The following is a 22866-nucleotide window of genomic DNA, read 5'->3' as shown; positions in this document are numbered from 1 at the left end:
TAGTACTCATGAACATATATAAAGTCCATTTTAAATCTAATTCAAACAATCAAAGAAGACAAATTAGAGTCACATATACACACTAACGCTTGGAGGTGGCGCTCAGCGCCAGACTTCTCGTAAAAGGTGACACTCAACGCCCTAGAGTTAAAAGGCTTCAGATCTGCAATACAATATGACACTCAACGACATCCTGACACTACTCAATGCTAAACTATTCACAAAAATAGGATCTCATGGACACCTTGGCTTCGCTCATCATTATACCCTTTGATATATATGGTGTTCAATGGTTCAAAATTGACACTCAACGACCTATAGCTAAAATGCTCCCAAACATGTCAAATGAATTGGCGCTCAGTGCCAATATGCCACGCTCAATGCTGCATCAGAACACAACAAATGAAAACTCAGTGTTTTGGGAAATTGGGATATGCTCAAATGAACAAATTGGTATTCCCTTATTAGTACTTTGAAAAAAAAACAACTTTTAATGTCAGGGCACATACCAATTAATTCAATTGGCTATATCATAAGTTCCCCAATCAACACAACTCAACCAAAACAATTAAACACTACAAACATCTAATATCCTAATTCAACATTTAATTTTATTATACCATTCAATCATGAAATGATAAATTTTAAGATATTTATAACATTAAAACAATTAGCTTCTTTTACCTAAGAAACATACGAACATGATTTAAGGAACCCCAAAACCCTTTAAGCTCACAAGATGTCATCATGGCTATACCTTGGAACAACATAAAAAACGATCAATACATACCATTATGATCACTGATAAACAAACACTCATATAGATAACTAAAAAAACGCATGCAAGTGAAGAAAGATTCACATATAATAGATAACAAAAGAAAACAATTAAAAAAAACTAAAACTTATACAAACAAAAAATTGATCGATCCAAATCAAAGATCTCACTACAAATAAAGAAGAAAAACCCTTAGAGAAAAGTGAGAAAACTCTAAAAAAAAGTTTATAGAGAAAATAATGTCTTTTAAAACAATAAAACTACTTCATAACAAACCTATTTATATTAAAATATTTTAATAATAAAATAGTCGAGTCATATCATTTTTAAATTACTATTACTTTTAAAATTTCATTTTCTAAGTCTTTACACAAAACATATTAAAAAAAATAAATTAAAATTTGAAAAGAAAATTATTTTGATTGAAAACTTTATCGATCAAAATTCATCTTCACCTCGTCAACCTCTCACTTATAAATATAGTAATGAACTAAAAAAGAATAAAAAGAAATTAAAAAGATATTAAAAATATACATTATAAAGAGACAATGAGATTAAAATGAATAACTACATGATTTAAATTTAAATTTATATATTTAATTTTTCAAAAAAATTACAACTCTTAATTTTTTAAAATAAAGATCTGTAATTACATATTCAAAACGATATGTATAATTACACCGATTTAAATAGTTATAAATATAAGTAATAATATGAAAAAAAGTTGGAATTTGTATAATTGTGTTTCTTATTTTAATTAAGATATTGTATATTTATAGTATTTTTGAGTTCTTTAGTTAATTTTTTTGTTTTTATATAAAGAAAACATTTCCCTTTTAGTTTTTTTTTCCCATTTTTTATAACTTCCAAATTCCCACTTTCTACCTAAAATAATTACAAAATGAATTAATTATATTATTCTGAGCATTCATTCACTTTAAATCAACTACCAAAAGATTAATGAGTACCTCAAATGAAAATATCAAAGCTTTTGATTTTATACCTTAATATCGCCTTCTAAAAATGTAACCCCATAAATTCACATCTACAAAATCCTTCCGTTTTTTTTTTATAAAATACCACTAAATTATAACTTGTAAAATTTTAAATTATTTAATTAAACCTATCAAAATATACAATATACATTTGGATAAAAAGGACTAGAATGTCTTAATTTCAAAATCAATGAACTTAGTTAACTAAAAAGCTAACGAAACTCAAAATATATAATCTAAACAAAAGTGTTAAAATATGATTAATATGACGAAAATAATTAATTTGATTATAGAATGGTATATAAACAATAAGTTTGAATTGAAAGGTGTTCTGGTAGAATCAATAGTCCAACTTTCAAATTGTGTTTCTTATTTTAATTAAGATATTGTATATTTATAGTATTTTTGAGTTTTTAATTAATTTTTTATTTTTATATAAAGAAAAATTTCCCCGTTTAGTTTTTTTCCTTTTTTTTTTATTGTGAAACCTCATAAAATGGTGTTTTAGAAGCGGTGATAGTCTAAAAATAGTGAGACTCGATTAATTTAAAATTAAACGGTTTTATTATAAATAGTTTTGTTATAAGCGAGTTTCATTATTTTAAAACGTACAATCAAACCACTTTTCTAGAGTTCATTACTTTCTCTATAAGAGTTCTAACTCCTGAGTCATCTGTTTGACGATCAGGAGGTGCCTAAACGATTACGACGTCAAGGTCTACCATTCTACCCTATCAGTTTCTTCAATAGAGCAAGTAAGTTTCAACTCTTTTTTCCCCTTTCGTTCCTAAATCTGTTTTAGAGTAATATTGTTTTGTTGCATGTATAATCATGCATCTCCTACATGTTCTTGATTCATCTAGAGTTCTAAGAACTCTGTCCGTTTCCAATTTTGGTGTTTCGTAGGTTTGTCTAAGTATTCCTTGCGGTTCAAGAAATGGGTGAAGCGTTTTTAGACTTTGGCAGTTGATTTAGAGGTAAGGAAAGCTAGAGTTTTCTTGAATTGATGCTAATTGTGTATGTTAGAGGATGCATGAATATTGAACTGTGTGAGTAAAATTCTGTTCTATGATTGAATGTAGAGAAATCAATTAGGTGTTTGACGTTTTGTGTGTTGATGAATGATGTATAATATGTTGAATCTATTTGTATATGAGATTGATGTTGAATTTAGTGTTGATAAAGTGAATTTTGATGCTGGAATTATTGGGAGTAAGGGTTACTCTTTGTTATAGGTTATTTTGGTCTAGAAATAAGGTCTTAGAAAGTGAAAACTGTGAGAAAAGTCTTGTGAACTAGTTTGAAGTATGTGAAGTCTGTTTTGAGTGTGTTGTGAGTGGTTGAGATGTTTAAAATGGATGAAATCTGTGGGGAGAAGGTTTGGTGATAGATAAGGTAGAGTTCTACTTGGTTTATAACTCAATTTGAGGAAGTGAACTAGTGAAAACTTGAGTTAGAGGTTTTATGCTCAAATGGTCAGTTTGAAGAGTTTTGGTAAGTTAATTGGGACTTGCTTGAGTCCCTAAGTTGCTTGAAATTGTGTCACAAGTGGTAGAATTCAATTTGAGTCTCTAAGTTGAGTTTTTGGTTGAGATCTTGTAGCTACTTGTTTATATCGATGTTTGTAAGGTATAGAAACAATTGTACAAATTAAATTAAGTATATAAAACAATCTAGGAGAGTTAGAAGTTGGGAAAAATAGTTATAATTGGTAAACTTGGTGTAGGTTGCGTAATTTTGCAGATTTGGTGCTGTAGAATTATGCAAACTCGCTGAGCGAGTGGATTCGCTCAGCGAGTAGTGATAGAGGTGGTTTGTCTGTCTAAGGACATTCGCTGAGCGAATGGTGTGCGCTGAGCGAGTGAGTTGAGGGTCTAATCCACTATTTGATGGTTTTCGCTTAGCGAGGGTATGCGTTTAGCGACTGGTCCAAGTTTTTCTTTACACTTTTCTTATGTGTTCTTGTTTGATTTGAATGATGTGGCGATTTATCTTGGATTATGTTTGAGGGTGTACTGAGTTATATATGTGTCAAAGAGATAAATTGTGATTTAAATGGAATTAAAGTGTGATAAGTAAGTTCCAAAGTGAGATCTCTTGGTGAGACTTAAGTATGTTTAGAATGAATACAAGGAGCTCAGTCTTGGGGATTATCCTGAAACTCCAATGGTCTTTCATTCTCAAGTATAGAGGATTGAACCATGTCGTGAGGAGTAGTAGGAGGTCTTAGTCTTGGGGGCTTCCAGTATGCCTTAAGGCCCGGAACAGACTAACCTCGTGAGTGTGGTAGGGTGAAACCCATTGGCAATGACTTTGCAAAGCAGTAGAGACCACCACGAGCGCACAACCCGTCATAGCTCGGTATTCATTCTAAGTCTGGACAGTCAAGTCTAATTCATAACATGTTAGGATGTTTTGAACTAGTTTATTTTGCATGAATACTTATGTATATGTGGTATGTTATAGCAATGTGTGAATTCTTTTTAAATCTAGCTTACCCTTGTTTTTGTGTTGTTTGTTGTGTGTTGTCTCTCTTTTGCGATGATCACCTTAATGATGTGAGCTTAGGGATACAATCTTTCAGTTGACTCAGCGAGAGGTTGTGAGTGAAGCTTGCAGTTTAGGTTGTACTTTTATTATTCAGGTGAAGAATTTTATTCATAGTAAATTTGTAGTGCTTATTATATCATTATCCATGTAATGTTCATTTTAATAGTTTTATATTACTAAATTGGGATGCTACATTTATAACTTCCAAATTTCCATTTTTTACCTAAAATAATAATAAAATGAATTAATGATATTATTATAAGCTTTAATTCACTTTAAATCAACTACCAAAGGATTAATGGGTTACCGAAATGAAAATATCAAAGCTTTTGACTTTAAACCTTAATTTTGCCTTCTAAAAATGTAACCCCATAAAATTCACATCTACAAAATCCTTCCGTATTTTTGATAATATACCACTAAATTATAACTTATAAAATTTAAAATTATTTAATTTAATCTATCAAAATATACAATAACCATTTGGATAAAAAGGACTAGAATCTCTTAATTTCAAAATAAATGAACTTAGTTATCTAAAAAGCTTACGAAACTCAAAATATATAATCTAAACAGAAGTGTTAAAATATGATTAGTATGAAGAAAATAATTAATTTGATTATATAATGATATATAAATAATAAGTATATTTAAATTGAAAAGTGTTATGGTGCATTTAATAGTACAATAGTTAAAACAAAATAATTTAAATATTTTTTTCTCTTTCTACTCTTTAATTACTTTTAGAAAATAAGATCATAACAAAATTTCAAATTTTAAAACCACTTTTTAAAAATAAAATCATAACAAAATCTCAGATTTTAAAACGGACAATACAAATATGGAATTAATACAACGCGAAAAGACATTACAAATATGGAATTAGATCCACATACTTAATAGTCAAAAATAATTTAAAACTCGAGGTAAAAAACTTGATAAATATTCCTATATTGCGTCACAGTAAAAAAATGTTAAGTAAATTATTTTAAAATAATTTACATTAATTAATTTAACATTTATAATAAATATCTCTAAAAATAACAAATAATTTCATTTTATAAATTAATATTAATTTAGGCATAAAATAATTTCTAAAATTTTACTCAATTTTTTAATATGTATTTTAAATTTATAAAAATTATTTCTTTCTTTAAATTATATATGAAGAAAATATCCCTGGACTCTCAACTAGATTTCATTAAATTGATTACAGTGAAACCACACGCGCGAGTGTGTGTCTGTATAATTTCTTAATAAAATTCACAGGAAGTACGAGCTTAGTAGCCAAAGGTGAAATCAAACCCGACCCGATTTGTGAGAGGCCATGGTAGAGAAGAAGACCACCCGTGTGGAACACGTTCGTGTGCTGTGTTTCACACTATAAGCCCTCAAACTATCTCACATATCTCATCAACTCCTTGTCTTGTCTTCTTCTCTCCGGTTATGTGTTAGTATTTTATAATTGACCACACCAGATATCTAATATATGCAATTGGCACAACCCAGCGCGTGCTTCTTAAAACCTTCTTCTCTATTCAATACCTCTGCGTTCGTTCCCACCTTCAGCCATCGAATGAGGATTGATTTCCAATCATGTCTATATTAGGTTTGTTTCGTTTGTATTCCATTTCTGTGAAAAACGATTTCTCTATTCAGTAAGACTTCGGATTAGCTTTTGCGGTCTTTATTCATGTTACTTCAGAATCGGATACGTTATTCTGATTGCCGCAGAGAAAGCACTTTCGCCAACAATCGAATATGCTTGCTGTTGTTGAACTATAATGTTCTGTTTTGCAGCGAATATCTTCTATTTCGAAGCTTTAGGCGCGTTGGATAGGAGGAACATGGTTAGCGTTTACGACCTTGGAGGTTAGCTTCTGTTAGGGATTTTACATTTTTGGGATCTACTACTGCGGACAAATGGAGTGTTTTATCTTTTATGATAAAAAAAAAATGAATGAGATATTTTGACTGCAAGAAAACTTGTTGGCGTGTATTTTGTTTAGCTTAATTACACTTAATAATGAGAGATATTGGATTTAAATAAAAGAAATTTGGTATGGTTGTTGTTATATAGTCATCCTCTTGATGTGATGAGGTCATTATTTGGTATCTTGAACTGAAGCACCTTGCTCACTGAGTATGGTGCATCTAAAGCATGCCAATATGCGTTGAGATTAAAATTTCCCACAGTTCTGGCTACTGATCTGTCATTTTTTTTCTCTGTGAATTTTAATTCTGGTTAGATTTTGTTGCTCCCCAAGGTTCGAGGAGCAATTGTGACGAGTTTATTTGTTGGTAAAAGAGAGGTTGATCTTTGGCCATGTCTTCCCTTCAACTCTTCCAACTAACCCAGCATGGCCAGGGTTTTCTGGCTTCGAGGAGGTATATTACCTTTTTCTTTGAATGTTTTTGGTGATGAGTAAGTTCAATCTGAGTTGACGTTGACTTGCAGCTTAATTTGTTTGCCCATCGAGTCTGCATCAAGTTTATCCTTTTATAAGCTATTTTTGTTTACTCTATCAAAAAATAAACTCTATTTTATGCTCAATGAGCGTATTCGATCACATTCTCATCATCAGAAATACAGCACATAACGCTCAAAGTTCAGAATTTTGACCCATTAAGTATTGCTGAGGTTTTACAGTCAGGTCTGAAACTGTAATTGCAGTAGTAACGTCAAAGTTTATGGTTTTTTATTTCGTCCTTTTTTCTAAACGCATTGTGATCCTAGTTGCTTTTACATTGCCTGAATTTATCTACAATTTTGTGAAATATAAAGGTTTTTCCGAAATTGTAATTGGCTAAGTGCGACTGTAATATCTTTGCAACAATGGCAAAAACTATAATTGTGCTACATAAAAAAGTCCCTATGGTTGAATCTCAAGACTTCTAATTCTACACGGGTTTAAATCCTTAGAAACATGTACTATTAAGTATAAATTGGTAATTACCAATAATTTCATTATAAGTAAAATGGTTGACCCTGAGACTTGCACTCTTTGGGTATTATTTTCCACGTGAAACTTATGCTTAAAGACATATCATTAGAATTAACTGGGACCAGGAAAACAACAAAACTTATCTTGATAGAATAATTGGTAAAAAATTTCTTCTTTCTTTATTGATCTTATCATTTAAAATTTATTTCTCTAAGGTTTCTGCTCCTTGTGGCTAACATTGCTACATACACTTATCTGATAGATAAGTATTTTTCCTCCTCAATCATAGCCTTGCATCTTCATATTAATAGTAGCATTTATATACTATTTTGTTTGTTGAGTGGTATTAATAAAATCATTACAATGTTGAACTAGTTTTGCATGTAACTTATTATCTAGTTGATTCGTTTTCCTTGTGCACTACAACAGAAAAACTCTGCTACTTGCAACTGGTATATTAGTTGCTGGTGGAACTGCGGCATATGTGCAATCAAGGATTAGAGTTAATAGACATGATTTATTAGGCGATTCTGGTGAGCAGAATAATGATAGAGAACTCCCAAAGGAGGAGGAGGTTAGGAAAATAACTTCTGCACCGAAAGGTAAACAGAAAAAAGGAGGGATGAAGTCACTTCAAGTGCTTGCTGCAATTCTTCTATCTGAGATGGGCCAATTAGGTGCAAAGAACCTTTTAGCTTTAGTTTGTATAGTGGTAAGTCTATTTTGTTATGGGTAATTATGCTTTGTGATTATCTTTAAGATTTCAGTGTAAAATGGCATGATGTTTTTATGTATTTGTTGTGATATTTTGTTCTGTCAACTTATCTTTGATATTTATTGCCTGACTTTGGGAGACATCATTGTGAACGTCTCATGTATACTCACTATGTAGATGAAACATATTAATCAAAATACTTTTTATTTCAAGCTATCATTCATGTTTTGGACTAATATGAAGTTTCATGAGGTGCATACCTTTAATCGGAAGATATGGGTCTTCTGCTGGAATGCATCATCAGGAGGGATTGAACTCTTGTGTGCTCTGTATATAATGGAATTATGACTGCAGTTGAAAATGTTCTTTATATTTTTCTGTTTCATTATATGATTGGATGTGATGATTTTCTTATTTAAATTGTTAGTTTAAAACTAAAAATATAAATAAGAAACTTATTCTAACGTACACTGGCATAAAGACATTGCTTTGAAATCTTATGAAGACACTCGAATAATAAGAGGGAGAAAATAAATATTTTATTAATTAAAATCATGATAATACATTGTCAACTCCATTATTTGTGACAATCACATTCTCTTCAAAAAGGAAATAACATCTGCTCAAATGAACACGTAGATTCTAGGGATATTTTAATCCTAATAATCCCTTATTTACAACAAAGACAAGATGACAGACACTATGCTTATGAATTGACAAGGACAATTACAAATTTATTTAGGTTTTACTTCTCCACTTTGAAGGGAATGGGGGAGCTTGTTGGTTCATAGAAATTACTGAAGGTGTAATCAATAAAAGGGTACATGAAAGTGCTCTCTATATTTCGATATTGGAAAAGAATTAATTGGAATGCTGAGGGTTATATTTTTTTTGAAATATCTAAATAGGCTTTATCAAGAGAAGGTATATAAAGAATGGTACAAACAATAATCAAACTGTGAAGCTCAAATACTCCAGCACTGGTGAAGTACTAGTGTTGTATGCATATATGTTCAGCGTGCAGTACATATCCATTGAGTATCCTCTGTTTTTTTTTTTCTTAAAGTTTTACCGGCTAATATGTTGAAATACAACTTACCTGAGATATGACAACCATACAAAATATGATGCTTTATTTTTTCACAAAAAATTAGAATAACCGTTTCAATATAAATTATAACATAGGCTAGGATGTCATTGAGATATTTATATGGGAAAGAGTATGTTTTAGTACGGGGGAGGGAAAGGTATGGAATTTTTTTTTAGCTATGACTACAAGTATCTTTTAGCAGATTGTGGTAATCATCTACTCATTTTGTTATGCATTAATGTGAAATAATTAATTTTTCTTTACAAAATATGGTCATTATCAATCATATGGTTTTCTGATTTGTTCTTGTAAATAGGTGTTAAGTGTTCATTCTCATACATAAGGCAAGTTTCTACCCTAAACAATTTTAAACCAGAAAATAAAATGAAATTAAAACAACAGTTCTAAACTTTAGTTGATAGTATATTATTTGGTTGAATTGCTTTACTAAAGGCCACCTTCTTCAATACTTCCTCTAAAAATGCCAAGCCTCATTCAGTGCAAGAATAACTCTTCCATCTTTTCGCCATTTGTTGCTTAATCACTAAAGCTTCATTTTTTTCCTTAATATTTCATTGGGCTTAAGTTTCTGTTCATTTTTTTCTTAGGGTAAGCTTGTAATAATGTATTTCCTGTTTTGGTGTACAAAGATTAATTCAAAAAGCTTTGGCCTTTTGTCTGGCTAACTGCCTTTTGGTATCTTCGTTACTTGATAGTTCCGATATAGAAAGATGTAATGCTTTGAATCACTTTCTTCTAGTTTTATAATTCTCTTGGATTCTGTCACCATGATTATTACTTAGATTGAAACTCTTTCACTTCTCCAAAAGCTAGAGTTACACCCCTCTGGTTTCTGTGCGGTTTAGAAGGTAAATTATCATACATGTATATAATTAATCAAATGACTATAACTATAGTTGTGGTCTTAGTTCTGTTCTTAAATACAATTTGACTTTTTTATTGCTCATGCTTATTCAAGTCTGCTAACAGAATTACATTAGAATGTAACTTGTGCTTGCATGGCTGAAGGAGTGTCAGCTTGTGAACACAGTAGACTGTGACATTAACTTCAGAAAAAAGAGATGGAATCTTTTATTTGAATATGAAATCTACAATATACTGTTCAAGTTTGTATGAAAATAAATCATTGAATGTCAGATTAACAAATGTGTTGGTTGACTCACCAGAAATAAATAATAACAACTCTTAGCTGATAACATTTGAATTTTATTTGCAGGTGCTGCGAACCACTTTAAGCAACAGGCTAGCAAAAGTACAAGGCTTCCTATTTCGTGCTGCCTTTCTTCGACGTGTGCCGATGTTTTTGCGATTAATTACAGAGAATATTGTTTTGTGTTTCCTCTCATCAACTATGCAGTCTACATCAAAGTACATTACTGGGACTTTGAGTCTGCACTTCCGGAAAATATTGACTACACTTATCCATTCTCACTACTTTAAGGTAGATGTTGAATTGTATGTAGAAACTATCTATATTTGATTGTCTGTTTTGAGCTTGTAATCAATCTATTTGTGCATTCCTCCTGCCTTGCTACCATGTTTGTTAGTAGTTTTAACCTGTTTGTAACTCTAGTCCGCTTTTTCTTCTTTATTCTAAATGTATGGAATTTGAATATGTAATGCTTCCAGAATTTTCCTGTTAGCCTTAAGTTCTGTTGTGTCCTTAATTCCATATACTGCTTAAAGAGGACAATAAATGTTACAAACTCTTAACCTGCTGGGTACAAGGCTTTGGAAATTTAATTAAGAAAAAGGGAAAATGGGTCTTCTGGTTCAGTTGTTCTTGGTTTGGGCATTGCTTTGGATCTCAGACATGTCCTGACTATAGCATTTAGATTGTTTTCCACATCTTGTATTATGTGCAAGTTAATTCCGAAGTTGTGAAAGAAAAAGTATCAAGCTAACCCCCTTGTTGCTTTGAACAATTGTTTGATCTATCCAGAATCAAATACTTTGTTTCCTTTTTTAATTGCAAGTATGTCAATCACCATCCCATGCACAATTCAATATATTTTTGGTAATTGCCATGCCTCCTTAATGACATGTTATGGTGTTCTACTTAGTTTTTATGTGAACGTTTGTTTAAATTTACTTTTATTTCAGAACATGGTGTATTACAAAATATCACATGTTGATGGTCGGATAACTAATCCAGAGCAAAGAATTGCCAGTGATGTTCCAAGGTTCTGTTCAGAGTTAAGTGAGATTATACAGGATGACCTAACTGCGGTGACTGATGGCCTGCTATACTCTTGGCGGCTTTGTTCATATGCAAGCCCTAAATATATCTTCTGGATATTGGTAAATCTAGTTAAAGTGTACTGTTTCACAGATTTCTCACTTGCTGCTATGGTTCTTAATTTTTTGTTGAGTTTCTGATGGCTGGAACCTATTGATGTGAATTTAAGTCGTTTCAATAAATTCTGTTTCCTGTGCAGGCCTATGTACTCGGAGCTGGGGCTACAATCAGAAACTTTTCTCCTGCTTTTGGTAAACTTATGTCCAGAGAGCAGGAATTGGAAGGAGAGTATCGGCAGCTTCACTCACGGTTAAGGACTCACTCAGAAAGTATAGCATTTTATGGTGGAGAGAGGAGAGAAGAAGCTCATATTCAACAGAAGTTTAGGACCTTATTTAGACACATTAAGAGAGTGCTACATGACCATTGGTGGTTTGGCATGATTCAGGATTTTTTATTGAAGTACCTTGGTGCTACTGTTGCTGTTATTTTGATTATTGAACCTTTCTTTTCTGGCCATCTAAGGCCTGACAGTTCAACTTTAGGGCGTGCAGAGATGCTAAGCAATCTGAGATATCATACTAGTGTCATTATTTCCCTTTTTCAATCTCTAGGAACTCTTTCCATTAGTGCAAGACGGTTGAACCGACTCAGGTATATTTGATTGGTCATATGTCCCTTATATTAGAGGACATGCCTTTCTAGGGTTCATTTTGTTTGTATATATACTTTAGTTATTTGTATGTTTTACAGTGGTTATGCTGATCGTATTCATGAGTTAATGGCCATATCAAGAGAGTTAAGCTTGGAGAATGAGAACTTTTCACTGCAAAGACAAGGAAGTAGAAATTGCATAAGTGAAGCTAACTACGTTGGATTTTATGGTGTCAAGGCTAGTGAACTCTGCCGAACTATTTATGAATTTTTACTTCTCTTTATGTTTTTTATATCGTGATTGTGATGATGCTCCCGAACTTCAGGTTGTGACCCCTAATGGTAATGTATTAGTGGATGATCTAACTCTCAAGGTTGAGCCAGGATCAAATCTTTTGATTACAGGTATGAACTCTCTGCTTGGTGGGTGCTTCTGATTTTGCGATTTTTGGGTGGTTGAATCAACTTTGTCAATTGATGTTAATTCATTACCCCTTCTTTTCCTTTGTTGCAATAATCATTCTCTTACATGTTATTTGGGGGGCTAGGGTTAATTATTCATTCATTTCTGGGGCCTAATTTTTCTTACATGCATTTATAGTATCCACATGACGGGAAATATGGCTAGGGTTGTGCACTATTGGCACTGGATGTAATGTAGCTGAAACTTTTGGCTTGTTTCCTTTCAATTTTTTGGCAAGCACCTAGATTAATGCATCCAACCAGGTTCTGCATCAGAGATACATTATATTCAATCTATATTGTTTCTCAACAGTGTTTCATGCAATTTATGTGGGTGGCATTGTAAAATCTTGTTAAATGTAGAATAGTTGGAAATAAAAATTTAGTATTCCCTTTTATTGGGATAAGGCTTGGTAGTTGCTGGTTGGAAAGTTGTTCTGAGAGTATAACCCACAAACATTATTTTTACCTGTTATCATCTATTACCCACTTTTACCTTGTGCATTCTCCTAGAAATTCACTTCGGCCACTGCCTTGTGGTACTTGTGACTTTTCTTTAGCAGCTTCATAGAGGTTACCACTGTTGATCATTACTAGAATGCTATATTTTCCAACTGTAGTCTTCTAGGTTATTTTAGGACTGTTAATTTTGAATTTATAAATCAAACAAGGCCATACAATTGACGTTTGAAGCTAAAATTAATTGTAAACTTTGCAGAAATATCATTTACCACTTTGATTATCAATTGATTTAGTTAAGGTCACTGATTTATAAATGTTGCTTAGTTTTAGTTTTTAGTAAAAGGTTTTGCATTGATGATTGATTTTGTAGGCATCAATCAAATAAAAGTTAATAATATTAATTGTAATGTAATTGATAGTGCATTTGTATCCTCGGCCCCACTGATAGTATGCACCCGTTTTCAAATCTCAATTCCCTTAATGCATCTTGTGGCAATATTGTTGAACCAGTTATGCCTCTCTAACAATATTTTGTTTCACAGTTTGAGCAAATTACCACTTCTAATGCGTGGACTAGCTCAGTCTATCTGTCGACTAGCTCAGTCTATCTGTTCAAGAAAAAAAATATAAACTAACACAAAGATGGTAAATAGTTTAACTGTTCGGTCCTGGTTGGTCATTATACTCTGGTGAGCATGTAGATTTGAGGGGGATGGAAAATTATATATTACGGAGTCAAGTAAAACCAAAATTGATATGATGCTTGTCTGTTTGGCTTGGCTTTTGACAATCTGAAATGATCATGTTTTACATGTATCCTTGGATTTTAAAATAAGATTTCAAATGGTTAATTGTTTTTGACACGTATTTATAATTATGTTGCTGAAGGTCCAAATGGAAGTGGAAAGAGCTCATTATTCCGGGTTTTAGGAGGTCTTTGGCCCTTGGTATCTGGACATATTGTGAAACCAGGAGTAGGATCTGATCTTAATAAAGAAATCTTTTATGTGCCACAAAGACCATATACTGCTGTAGGAACACTACGTGATCAGTTAATTTATCCTCTTACTGCCGATCAAGAGGATGAACCACTTACAAATGGTGGGATGGTGGAGCTATTGAAAAATGTGAAATTCATATACTCCTACTTTTTGGCAATGCCACATTAATGATATTTATATCATTTTAATAATTATTATTCATTTGAATTACTTTTACATGTATTCAAGGTTGATCTTGAGTATCTATTAGATCGATATCCACCTGAAAAAGAGGTAAACTGGGGTGATGAACTTTCATTGGGTGAGCAACAAAGGTTAGGCATGGCTAGACTTTTCTACCATAAGCCTAAGTTTGCCATTCTTGATGAGTGCACAAGTGCTGTCACAACTGATATGGAAGAACGATTTTGTGCTAAAGTTCGGGCTATGGGTACATCATGTATTACCATATCACATCGTCCAGCATTAGTTGCGTTCCATGATGTGGTTTTGTCCTTAGATGGTGAGGGAGGCTGGAGTGTTCATCATAGAAGGTTGGAAATTGACTGTGCGCTGATTACGGTTTTCCTTTGACACTCTTATTAATTAGAAGATTCAAATTTAACTGCAGTGAGGACTCTTCTACCGCATTACAAAATAATACAATGAAGGCATTGGAGACAAACAGACAGAATGATGCCAAGGCAGTTCAAAGAGCATTTGCCATGCATAAAAAGGTTTAGATTTTTATGATTCTTGTTTTTTGGTATCTTCACAGTTCATTATCTTAAATTAATAATGAAGGATTTTTTGTTTTTTTCCTATGCCTAGGATTCTGCATTCTCGAATTCAAAGGCACAATCATATATTACAGAAGTGATAGCATCATCTCCATCTACGAAACATACTGCTTCATCTGCTGTTCCCCAACTTTGTGGTAATTCAAGGGCACTGCCAATGAGAGTAGCTGCCATGTGCAAAGTATTGGTAAGTATCTTGAGTAGATATGCAATGTACGATTTTGACTTTATATATTTATTTTGTAAGTGAACACTTTTACCATCATATTGAATAATTGGTTAATTGTATATGCTTTTGGATATGACATTTATGAAAATCTTTGGTGTTGATATTACCCTGTTAATGATAAATTTATTAGTCTGAATATCTATTGCTTGTGTCTTTTCAGTCAATTTAATGTTCCAAATCTCTGCAACCTGCATTTCTAGTGTGTTGCGGATTGATAGTGACATGCATTTCTAGTGTGTTGCGGACTGATAGTGACATTGTTACGTAGGTTGGCTTACTGGCAATTTATTTTTAGACTTTTATTAGTTGTAAAATGGATGCAATTACAATTCTTTCGATTATATAACTTGGCTAGTGAAGTTATGAAAAATCAGGATGTCTAATCAATCAATTTAGTTTTAGGCAAGTCTTACGTTTGACTAACAATGGTAATAAGATCGAATGAATCTGAATTATCTTAAGATCAGGCTGACTTGCTAAAATTGAATGATCTTTAAGGTTCAGGACAATGATGGTGGGTCCTGCGGGCTTGGAAGATTTAATTGGCTTTGATACAAAGTAATAAAACAGTTTAAATATCTGGATAACTGAATACATAATTTTTGTTAACAAGTAGCTTCAATACCGAAAAGGGAGGATGGTTAGCTTCTAATTCACAGATAGCAACTTTATTCTATTAACTGTATAGAGGTATACCCATTACCCGACAGGATAAGACAAGGTACAAATTTCATTCTCGTTATGCATCAGGATTAGGGATAGGTATGATTTTACTTTGTGGACGGGGATAGGGATAGTTAAACTGGCATCCTCCCCATCCCATTATCATTCCTACTCGGCCTTGTTTTTATAACACTGGTATTAACCTAATTATAAGTATAAATGAAAGTATAAAGTTTGGCATTGCATTGTTTTTCTCAATCTAGTAATACATCTTAGCTTTGGTTCTCTTTTCATTTTTCCCTGTCCGAAACCCTGAAGTAGTTGAATGGCACTGTGAATTATGTGTTTGTGTATGTCCTGTAGATCAATTATTGTTGATTGGAAACTAGAAACTGATATTCGATGTGTTTTGTGCATTGGTTAATCATCAGTGTATTTTTCTCATGTTTATTGCATGCTTTTAGGTGCCCACCATATTTGATAAACAAGGAGCACGACTGCTTGCTGTTGTTATTCTTGTTGTTTCAAGGACCTGGGTGTCAGATCGGATTGCATCACTGAATGGTATTTTGCTATCTCTGACTTTTCGTTAAGAGATCATATGTAATAATGGCCCTGGGTATTTGTGTTCTCAGGTACTACTGTAAAGCTTGTTTTGGAGCAGGATAAAGTTTCCTTTATTCGATTAATTGGTACAAGTGTTCTCCAAAGTGCTGCATCTTCTTTCATTGCGCCTTCTATAAGGTATTTAACATTCACATTACAAGAAACAACTTTGCTAAAGGGCATCGTATAAGGACTTCTGTTTAAATTGTTCGTACCATGAATTACTGGAATGGATAATTGTTGACGTATTACCATTTACCATTGATTTCTATATTCTATTATTTGTATGTTATCGATAGCACTTAAAATATGAAAAATATTATATAGTTGCGTAGATAGTTCAAGGCATTGGAATGGAGGAAAAGGTTGTTTAGGTTGACCTAAAAAGAGTCTTTCAGAAAGTAAATTTAGTATGTCTATCTACAGACACTTGACTGCGAGGCTTGCTCTTGGTGGGCGGATTCGTTTGACACAACATCTACTCCAGAACTATTTAAGAAACAATGGATTTTACAAGGTAAATTCATTCATTTTTCAGCCTCATTAATTTAACTTTTTGAAGACTGTAAGATTGTGTGTCTTTATCTATGTTTGAATAAATAGTAATTTCCGATAAATCAATGTCACAAATTGTTTTATTGTTATATCTGGAACCTTTTATTGAAATAAATTCGTGTCTCAAATCTCATGGCTATATTACATTCTACTATTTCCTCTTCAAATTTAACATAATTTTCCATTTTGTTCCTTGACCTCTTCATAGTTCCACGTTGTCTTTAACAATTGAGTTAATAGCAACATTTACCTTCTCATACAAACATGGAAAGTTGGCAATTTTCTAGGGTGAAAAGGCTTATAGGATGAGTATTAGTGACTGGATGGGGGTGGGTAACTAGATTTAACCACAAATCACATTCTCATGGAATGAGGGATATAATAAAAGGGTAAAAAAGGGAATTTAATAAAAATCATAAATTAAACTTGTATTAGTCCCAATGACATAAATATTTTTTTTGTGGTCTTCATTGTTTATGATGGTTGGCTGAAAAACGAACTCTCGCCCTTGCCACCACTATCCTTCACAACTTTCACCTCTTTGCTTGCATGTGTAATTCCTCGGTCACTGCAACTAGCAAGGCCTTTAATTTGAGTCCGTCAGTCATCGCCAGTCTTTGACACCAGCATGTGGCTAGAGCACTGTTACTTCTCTGCTTTAAACTTTGGCCTCATTCCCTTCATTCCCTTCTGCTGGAAAGTCATGTTTGAAACCGGCACCAAATTCTCTCCCAAAAATTGCAACTGCAAGCTCGTTGGTGCCAGATTCTTCTCCAAGGATCACAAAGCCAGTTGCATCACCACCGCATGCTGTTATGCCTTCGAAGGCAACATGTATGGTATGCTTTGGGAATTGTAAAGGATGTGATTCTCCTTGCCGTATTACCTCAACCCATTTCGGATCCTTGGTTATGGTTTCGAAAGGAGTGTGTGTCTTCATCTGCCTGCAACAGCGAACCAAGTGGAATATTGGTGACCAACCTCGGATTGTGGTTAACAATAATAGCATTGTGACTTCCCGGCATAGGTGAAAGAGGAAGTAGCCCTAGGATTGTGAAAATTGCCGGAGGCTGTTATGCCTTCCAAGCTAACATGCGGGATGCACTTTGAGAAACGTGAAGGACATGGCTCTCCTCCACGTATTACTGCAACCCAATCATAGATGGATCCTATGAAATGGTTTCCAGTTAATTGTAAGTGTCTTCTTCTGCTTGTAACAACGACAATGTTGGTGACCAACCTCGCTCAGGGGTTAACAATAATGAAAGTTAGGACCTTTGATGTGACCTCCCATGGCAGTTGAAAGAGGAAGTAACCCAAGGATTGCAAAACAGTTGGTGGTGAAGAAAGTCAGCAATGTAAGAATGATTTTGGCACACAGAACGGTGAAGGATTTGTGGTTGATGCAGCGTCTGTTAGCCAGGATATGTTTCTGTCCAGTGCTGTTAACAACAAGGACGACAAAAATATGTTTTAAGTTTTATGAGGACAAATTAGTACGAAATTTTTTGTTAGTTTTCCTATTTTTACAGACTGAAAGCTTAATTTACCCTAATAAAAAGTAATTAGCACAGGATTTGACAGGCTTGGTTCCAAATTCACATTACTTGGCATATCTTCGTAGGTCTTCCACATGGCAAGCAAAAATATTGATGCTGATCAAAGGATAACTCATGACTTGGAGAAGTTAACAACAGACTTGTCAGGACTGGTCACTGGAATGGTAAAGCCATCTGTGGATATTTTATGGTGAGCACCTTCATTTGCAAAGTAGTCACTATATTACTACAGTGTATTTTACTAGTACATGATGAATTAACATATTTTATGCGTTCTCTTTGTTTTTATTTAATTACTAAGTACTTTTGTTATTGTAAAGGTTCACTTGGAGAATGAAGCTGTTAACAGGTCGGAGGGGAGTTGCCATACTCTATGCTTACATGTTCCTTGGTCTGGGATTTCTAAGAACTGTAACTCCAGAATTTGGCGATTTGATAAGTCAAGAACAACAACTTGAAGGAACATTTAGGTAAACTTATACTACTGTCTGCTAACATTCCAGGTACTCGTCAACTAGTGCTGTGCAGTTATTCTGATCTGTATCTCTTTATTCTTTTCTAGGTTCATGCATGAAAGACTTTGTACTCATGCTGAATCTGTTGCTTTCTTTGGAGGCGGTTCTCGAGAAAAAGCTGTGAGCATCCTAACTCAAGCAAATATTGAATTTATTTTCTTAAAGTGTGTGCATGTTTGAGGACTTGCAAACTTTTCAATGAAAATAAATGTTTTTCACAATAACAATGTGGGAGGAAACTAGGGCGTCAATCCACCATCCAAAATTTAGGCACTTTGTTTGAAAGTATTTTTACCCTTATTTGAAGCAATAAAAGGCGGTTGAGTTATCACTCTGAGTAGCACCTTGACTACCTGGTCATGAAGCAGCAACTATACCATTATGACGGGGATCACCATGACCATTTACCAAGCCATAGAGAGTAAAAATCAAAGCCTCCATCCAACCATGTTCAGTTGTCTCAACTTTCCGCTTTCTCATCATCCACCTCTTGATTAAGCATACCCTAAATCATACACTTGATTATGTGTTTGATCAAATTTTACATGATGTTAGGCTCTAATACAGGAAAGTGTGAATTGGGATTCAGTTTGACAGGAAGAGATCAAATTTATTCTGTTAGCTCCTTTTGATGTTATGATAATGTCTGGATGACTTTAGTTTCAGTAACATGATTAAAACATTGGTTATTGCCAATTTGTAAATTATACTCTTAATGTTTGAGCAGATGGTCGAGTCTAGATTCAGGGAACTTCTCACTCACTCCAAGTTACTTTTAAAAAGGAAGTGGCTGTTTGGTATCCTGGATGATTTTATCACTAAGCAACTTCCACATAATGTGACTTGGGGCTTAAGCTTGTTATATGCCATGGAACACAAGGGAGACCGTGCTTCAATAACCACCCAGGGTAAGATGTTTGCATTGAGTCATCTACTCTCTTTATAGTTCTTGCTCTCCCATCTCACAGACGATACTATACAAATAGGTGAACTGGCACATGCACTGAGGTTTTTGGCTTCTGTAGTTTCTCAAAGCTTTTTAGCTTTTGGTGATATTCTTGAATTGCATAGAAAGTTTGTAGAGCTCTCTGGTGGAGTTAACAGGATTTTTGAGCTTGAAGAACTTCTGGATGCGGCACAATCTGGTATTAATTGTCATTAAGTTTTACAATTAATCATATCAAACAATATCTTGGTGTTTCTATGGCAGTAACTCTCTTTAATAGTCATAATGTGTGCTAATGAGCTTGTACCGTACAGAGGATTTCACGAGTCTTAGTTCTATACCTCCAGTGAGGGATGTTCATTCCACTGATGTCATTTCCTTCTCAAAAGTTGATATCATAACCCCTGCTCAAAAGATGTTGGCTAGGGAATTAATATGCGACATTGAGGGTGGGAGAAGCCTACTTGTTACTGGTTAGTATAGTTTGTATTTTATTTGCTTTGTCCCTTTAGAATAGGGGATTTTAATGTGATTTAAATTTTAGTCTTACAAGTATCTTATTTTTAAAAGGTCCGAATGGAAGTGGAAAAAGTTCCATTTTCAGAGTTCTTAGAGGACTCTGGCCAATAGCCAGTGGAAGACTCTCTAAACCATCCGAGGTTGAGGATCAAGAGACTGGATCCGGTTGTGGCATCTTTTATGTTCCTCAACGGCCATATACATGTTTGGGAACCCTAAGGGATCAGATTATATATCCCCTTTCCCGTGAGGAGGCAGAGGTTAAGGCACTGAAAATGTATGGAAAAGGTAAAATATCTTTGGCGCAAGAAACACGGCAGGGCTTAAAAATTCCATTATGAGTAAAAGTGAAGTTTCTGACCATACATTATATAGCAAGTTGGTAAATCCGCTTTGATTTTCTATTCAATGGTTAAAGTGTGTCGTACTCTTTCTTTCTATTAGTATGTTAACATATAAATGAAATGTGTTCCGCATTGGAACAAGGCTTACTCGTTTTAGTATTTTACTCGCCAAAGTTTATAACATGCAACTTTGTTACTTTTCACTAAAATCATCATCACTAGCTGAGAATAAGTTCTAAGGTTGTGGCTGGGCAATAGAATGATTGTATTGTTGAAAAATTCTCTTTTGCTTACCTTTTATTTGGGGGAAATTACTCTGGACTGTTTCCTTTCACAGGTCAAAAACAGTTTCTTTGTTCTCTTCAACTGCTTTTAAGAGTGCATTTTCTTTATTTTGCATTTTCATTTTAGCTCTGATAATTGTAATTTTGCTAATTCAGGTGAAAAGCATGCTGACACCAGAACTTTGTTAGATTCACGGTTAAAATATATCCTAGAGTGTGTCCGATTGAATTATCTTCTAGAAAGGGAGGAAGGCAATTGGGATGCCACTTTAAAATGGGAAGACACACTTTCCCTTGGAGAACAACAGAGATTGGGGATGGTATGTAACTCCAATTTCTTGTAATTTTAGATAGAATGTTTTAAATATTTTTGTATCACGCAGACGTCCTTTAATGCTTAAATTCGTTGAAGGAAGACATTTTTATAATTTGCCATATTCTCTTCGAGTTATTAACGTTGTGCATTCTGTTCTGTAAGGCACGCTTGTTCTTTCACAAGCCCAAATTTGGTATCCTTGACGAGTGCACCAAGTACGTATGATTTTCCTTTGCCCCTTTCCTTTTCAGGGAAATTGTTACTTCTTATTCGTTGTTGGTCTTGTTTAATATTCTGAAAAAAATCATGTTGACAGTGCAACTAGTGTTGATGTCGAAGAACATCTGTATGGACTTGCGAAAGATATGGGAATCACGGTTGTTACTTCGTCACAAGTAAGTTGATTCTATAAGTATGAGGAAAAAGAAAATTGTGGGGAATTTACTCAATCACTAAGGTGTTTCTGAACTTGCCTCATTTCCCTCCCAGTGCTCAACTATTTGATTTTTTAGTTGTAGATAAACCATGTTAACTAGCTTAAACTTAAAGCATGCATGTTAACCGTAATAATCTGATGAAAACTAAATATCTCTCTCTGTTCCTGCCCTCAGCGTCCTGCTTTAATACCATTCCATTCAGTGGAATTGCGGCTGATTGATGGTGAAGGTAATTGGGAGCTTCGATTGATCAAGCAGTGAGTTCACTAAAGCATTGTTGCTGCATAGACTCGGTATACTGTTTAAAATATTGTCGAGTCTAGCAAAAACTGGCTGTTTGCAAGCATAGACTAGGTTTGCCAACGAAGGTCAATCCTATATACCTGTATTTTTAGTTTTCATATATATTCTCCAAGATTCAATGTTTACTCGATAGACTTGGGGGAAAACGAACAAACAAGCAGCCGAAAAGCCAAAATTGGTAATAAGTTGGAGCACACGACCATTGCATGATCTCTGCAGTGTATAGTGACCAGTGATGTACAGTTCCTCCCCCCCCCCCCCCCCTCCTCTTCATATAGGTAGTTGATATTGGTTCATATGTTGTAGCCATTGGATGTAATGATTAACATTTAAATTGTTTTATCAATAAAACAGCAGGAAAGAAGAGAAGCTCTTCGGGCTAGTTTGTTACTTCAGAATCTTCGATGCTGTTTTTTTCTGATGTTCTTTATTCCCTTGCCTCCTGAATTGCTTCATCCATTCGTGTTGCCCTCCTGTATGGAAACCGGGAAAGTGTCTGAATCTTGCTTATAACAGGAAGAGTTACAACCAGTTGCTTTAGTTAATGTAAAAAAGAAGAGAAATGGCAGACAGGTTCTCCCTAACACTCTTCAAAAATCAATTCAATTTATAATTAGTTAGTTAAAAAAAGGATAGTTTGTGTAACATCCCAAAAGTACAGTATACAACCATATCATAGAATATTCACAATTAACAATTTTACAGTTCAGTCTGAGAGAAAAGAGGTGAGCTTATGGCCGAACGGTCTTACAAAATACTTCAGAATTTAAACTTTACAAAACGAACGGCTAGACCGAACGGTTCCAAAACTAGGCTTCTATCGAACGGTTATACAAAATAAAATTAGTTCTAATGACCAAACGTTTCTATGGTTCAGCTTTAACTTCCACTCCTTCCAA

At 33.9% G+C, this 22866-nt stretch overlaps 1 protein-coding gene across 1 annotated transcript; it reads left to right on the top strand.

Moving 5' to 3' along the window:
- Positions 1–5596: 5596 nt before the first annotated feature.
- On the top strand, positions 5597–22357 carry LOC124827077 (ABC transporter D family member 1-like). The gene is made up of 27 exons (XM_088112157.1): positions 5597–5932; positions 6124–6195; positions 6573–6711; positions 7698–7980; positions 10311–10535; positions 11198–11395; positions 11533–11987; positions 12087–12225; positions 12314–12392; positions 13800–14038; positions 14141–14445; positions 14523–14628; positions 14723–14878; positions 16048–16147; positions 16219–16327; positions 16616–16706; positions 18369–18493; positions 18624–18773; positions 18866–18938; positions 19546–19726; positions 19805–19963; positions 20079–20237; positions 20335–20571; positions 21068–21231; positions 21390–21442; positions 21544–21622; positions 21839–22357. The coding sequence occupies exons 3-27, from the start codon at positions 6650–6652 to the stop codon at positions 21923–21925; spliced, it is 4014 nt and encodes a 1337-aa protein (XP_087968283.1). The 5' UTR covers positions 5597–5932; positions 6124–6195; positions 6573–6649; the 3' UTR covers positions 21926–22357.
- Positions 22358–22866: the final 509 nt, after the last annotated feature.

This window comes from Vigna umbellata, chromosome 4 (genome assembly GCF_029865625.1).
Source record: "Vigna umbellata cultivar VRB3 chromosome 4, Vumbellata_1.0, whole genome shotgun sequence".
In the NCBI taxonomy this organism is placed as follows: domain Eukaryota; kingdom Viridiplantae; phylum Streptophyta; class Magnoliopsida; order Fabales; family Fabaceae; genus Vigna; species Vigna umbellata.
The sequence above is the reverse complement of the archived record's forward strand: the minus strand, read 5'-3'. Positions and strand labels throughout refer to the sequence as shown.

What these genes read in the sequence shown, in the direction of transcription:
- LOC124827077 (XM_088112157.1), top strand. Translation starts at nt 6,650, where the DNA reads ATGTCTTCCCTTCAACTCTTCCAACTAACCCAGCATGGCCAGGGTTTT. An exon ending in TAGCTTTAGTTTGTATAGTG is followed by an intron (nt 7,981 to 10,310) that starts GTAAGTCTATTT and finishes TTTTATTTGCAG; the next exon opens with GTGCTGCGAACCACTTTAAG. An exon ending in CAACTTGAAGGAACATTTAG is followed by an intron (nt 18,774 to 18,865) that starts GTAAACTTATAC and finishes ATTCTTTTCTAG; the next exon opens with GTTCATGCATGAAAGACTTT.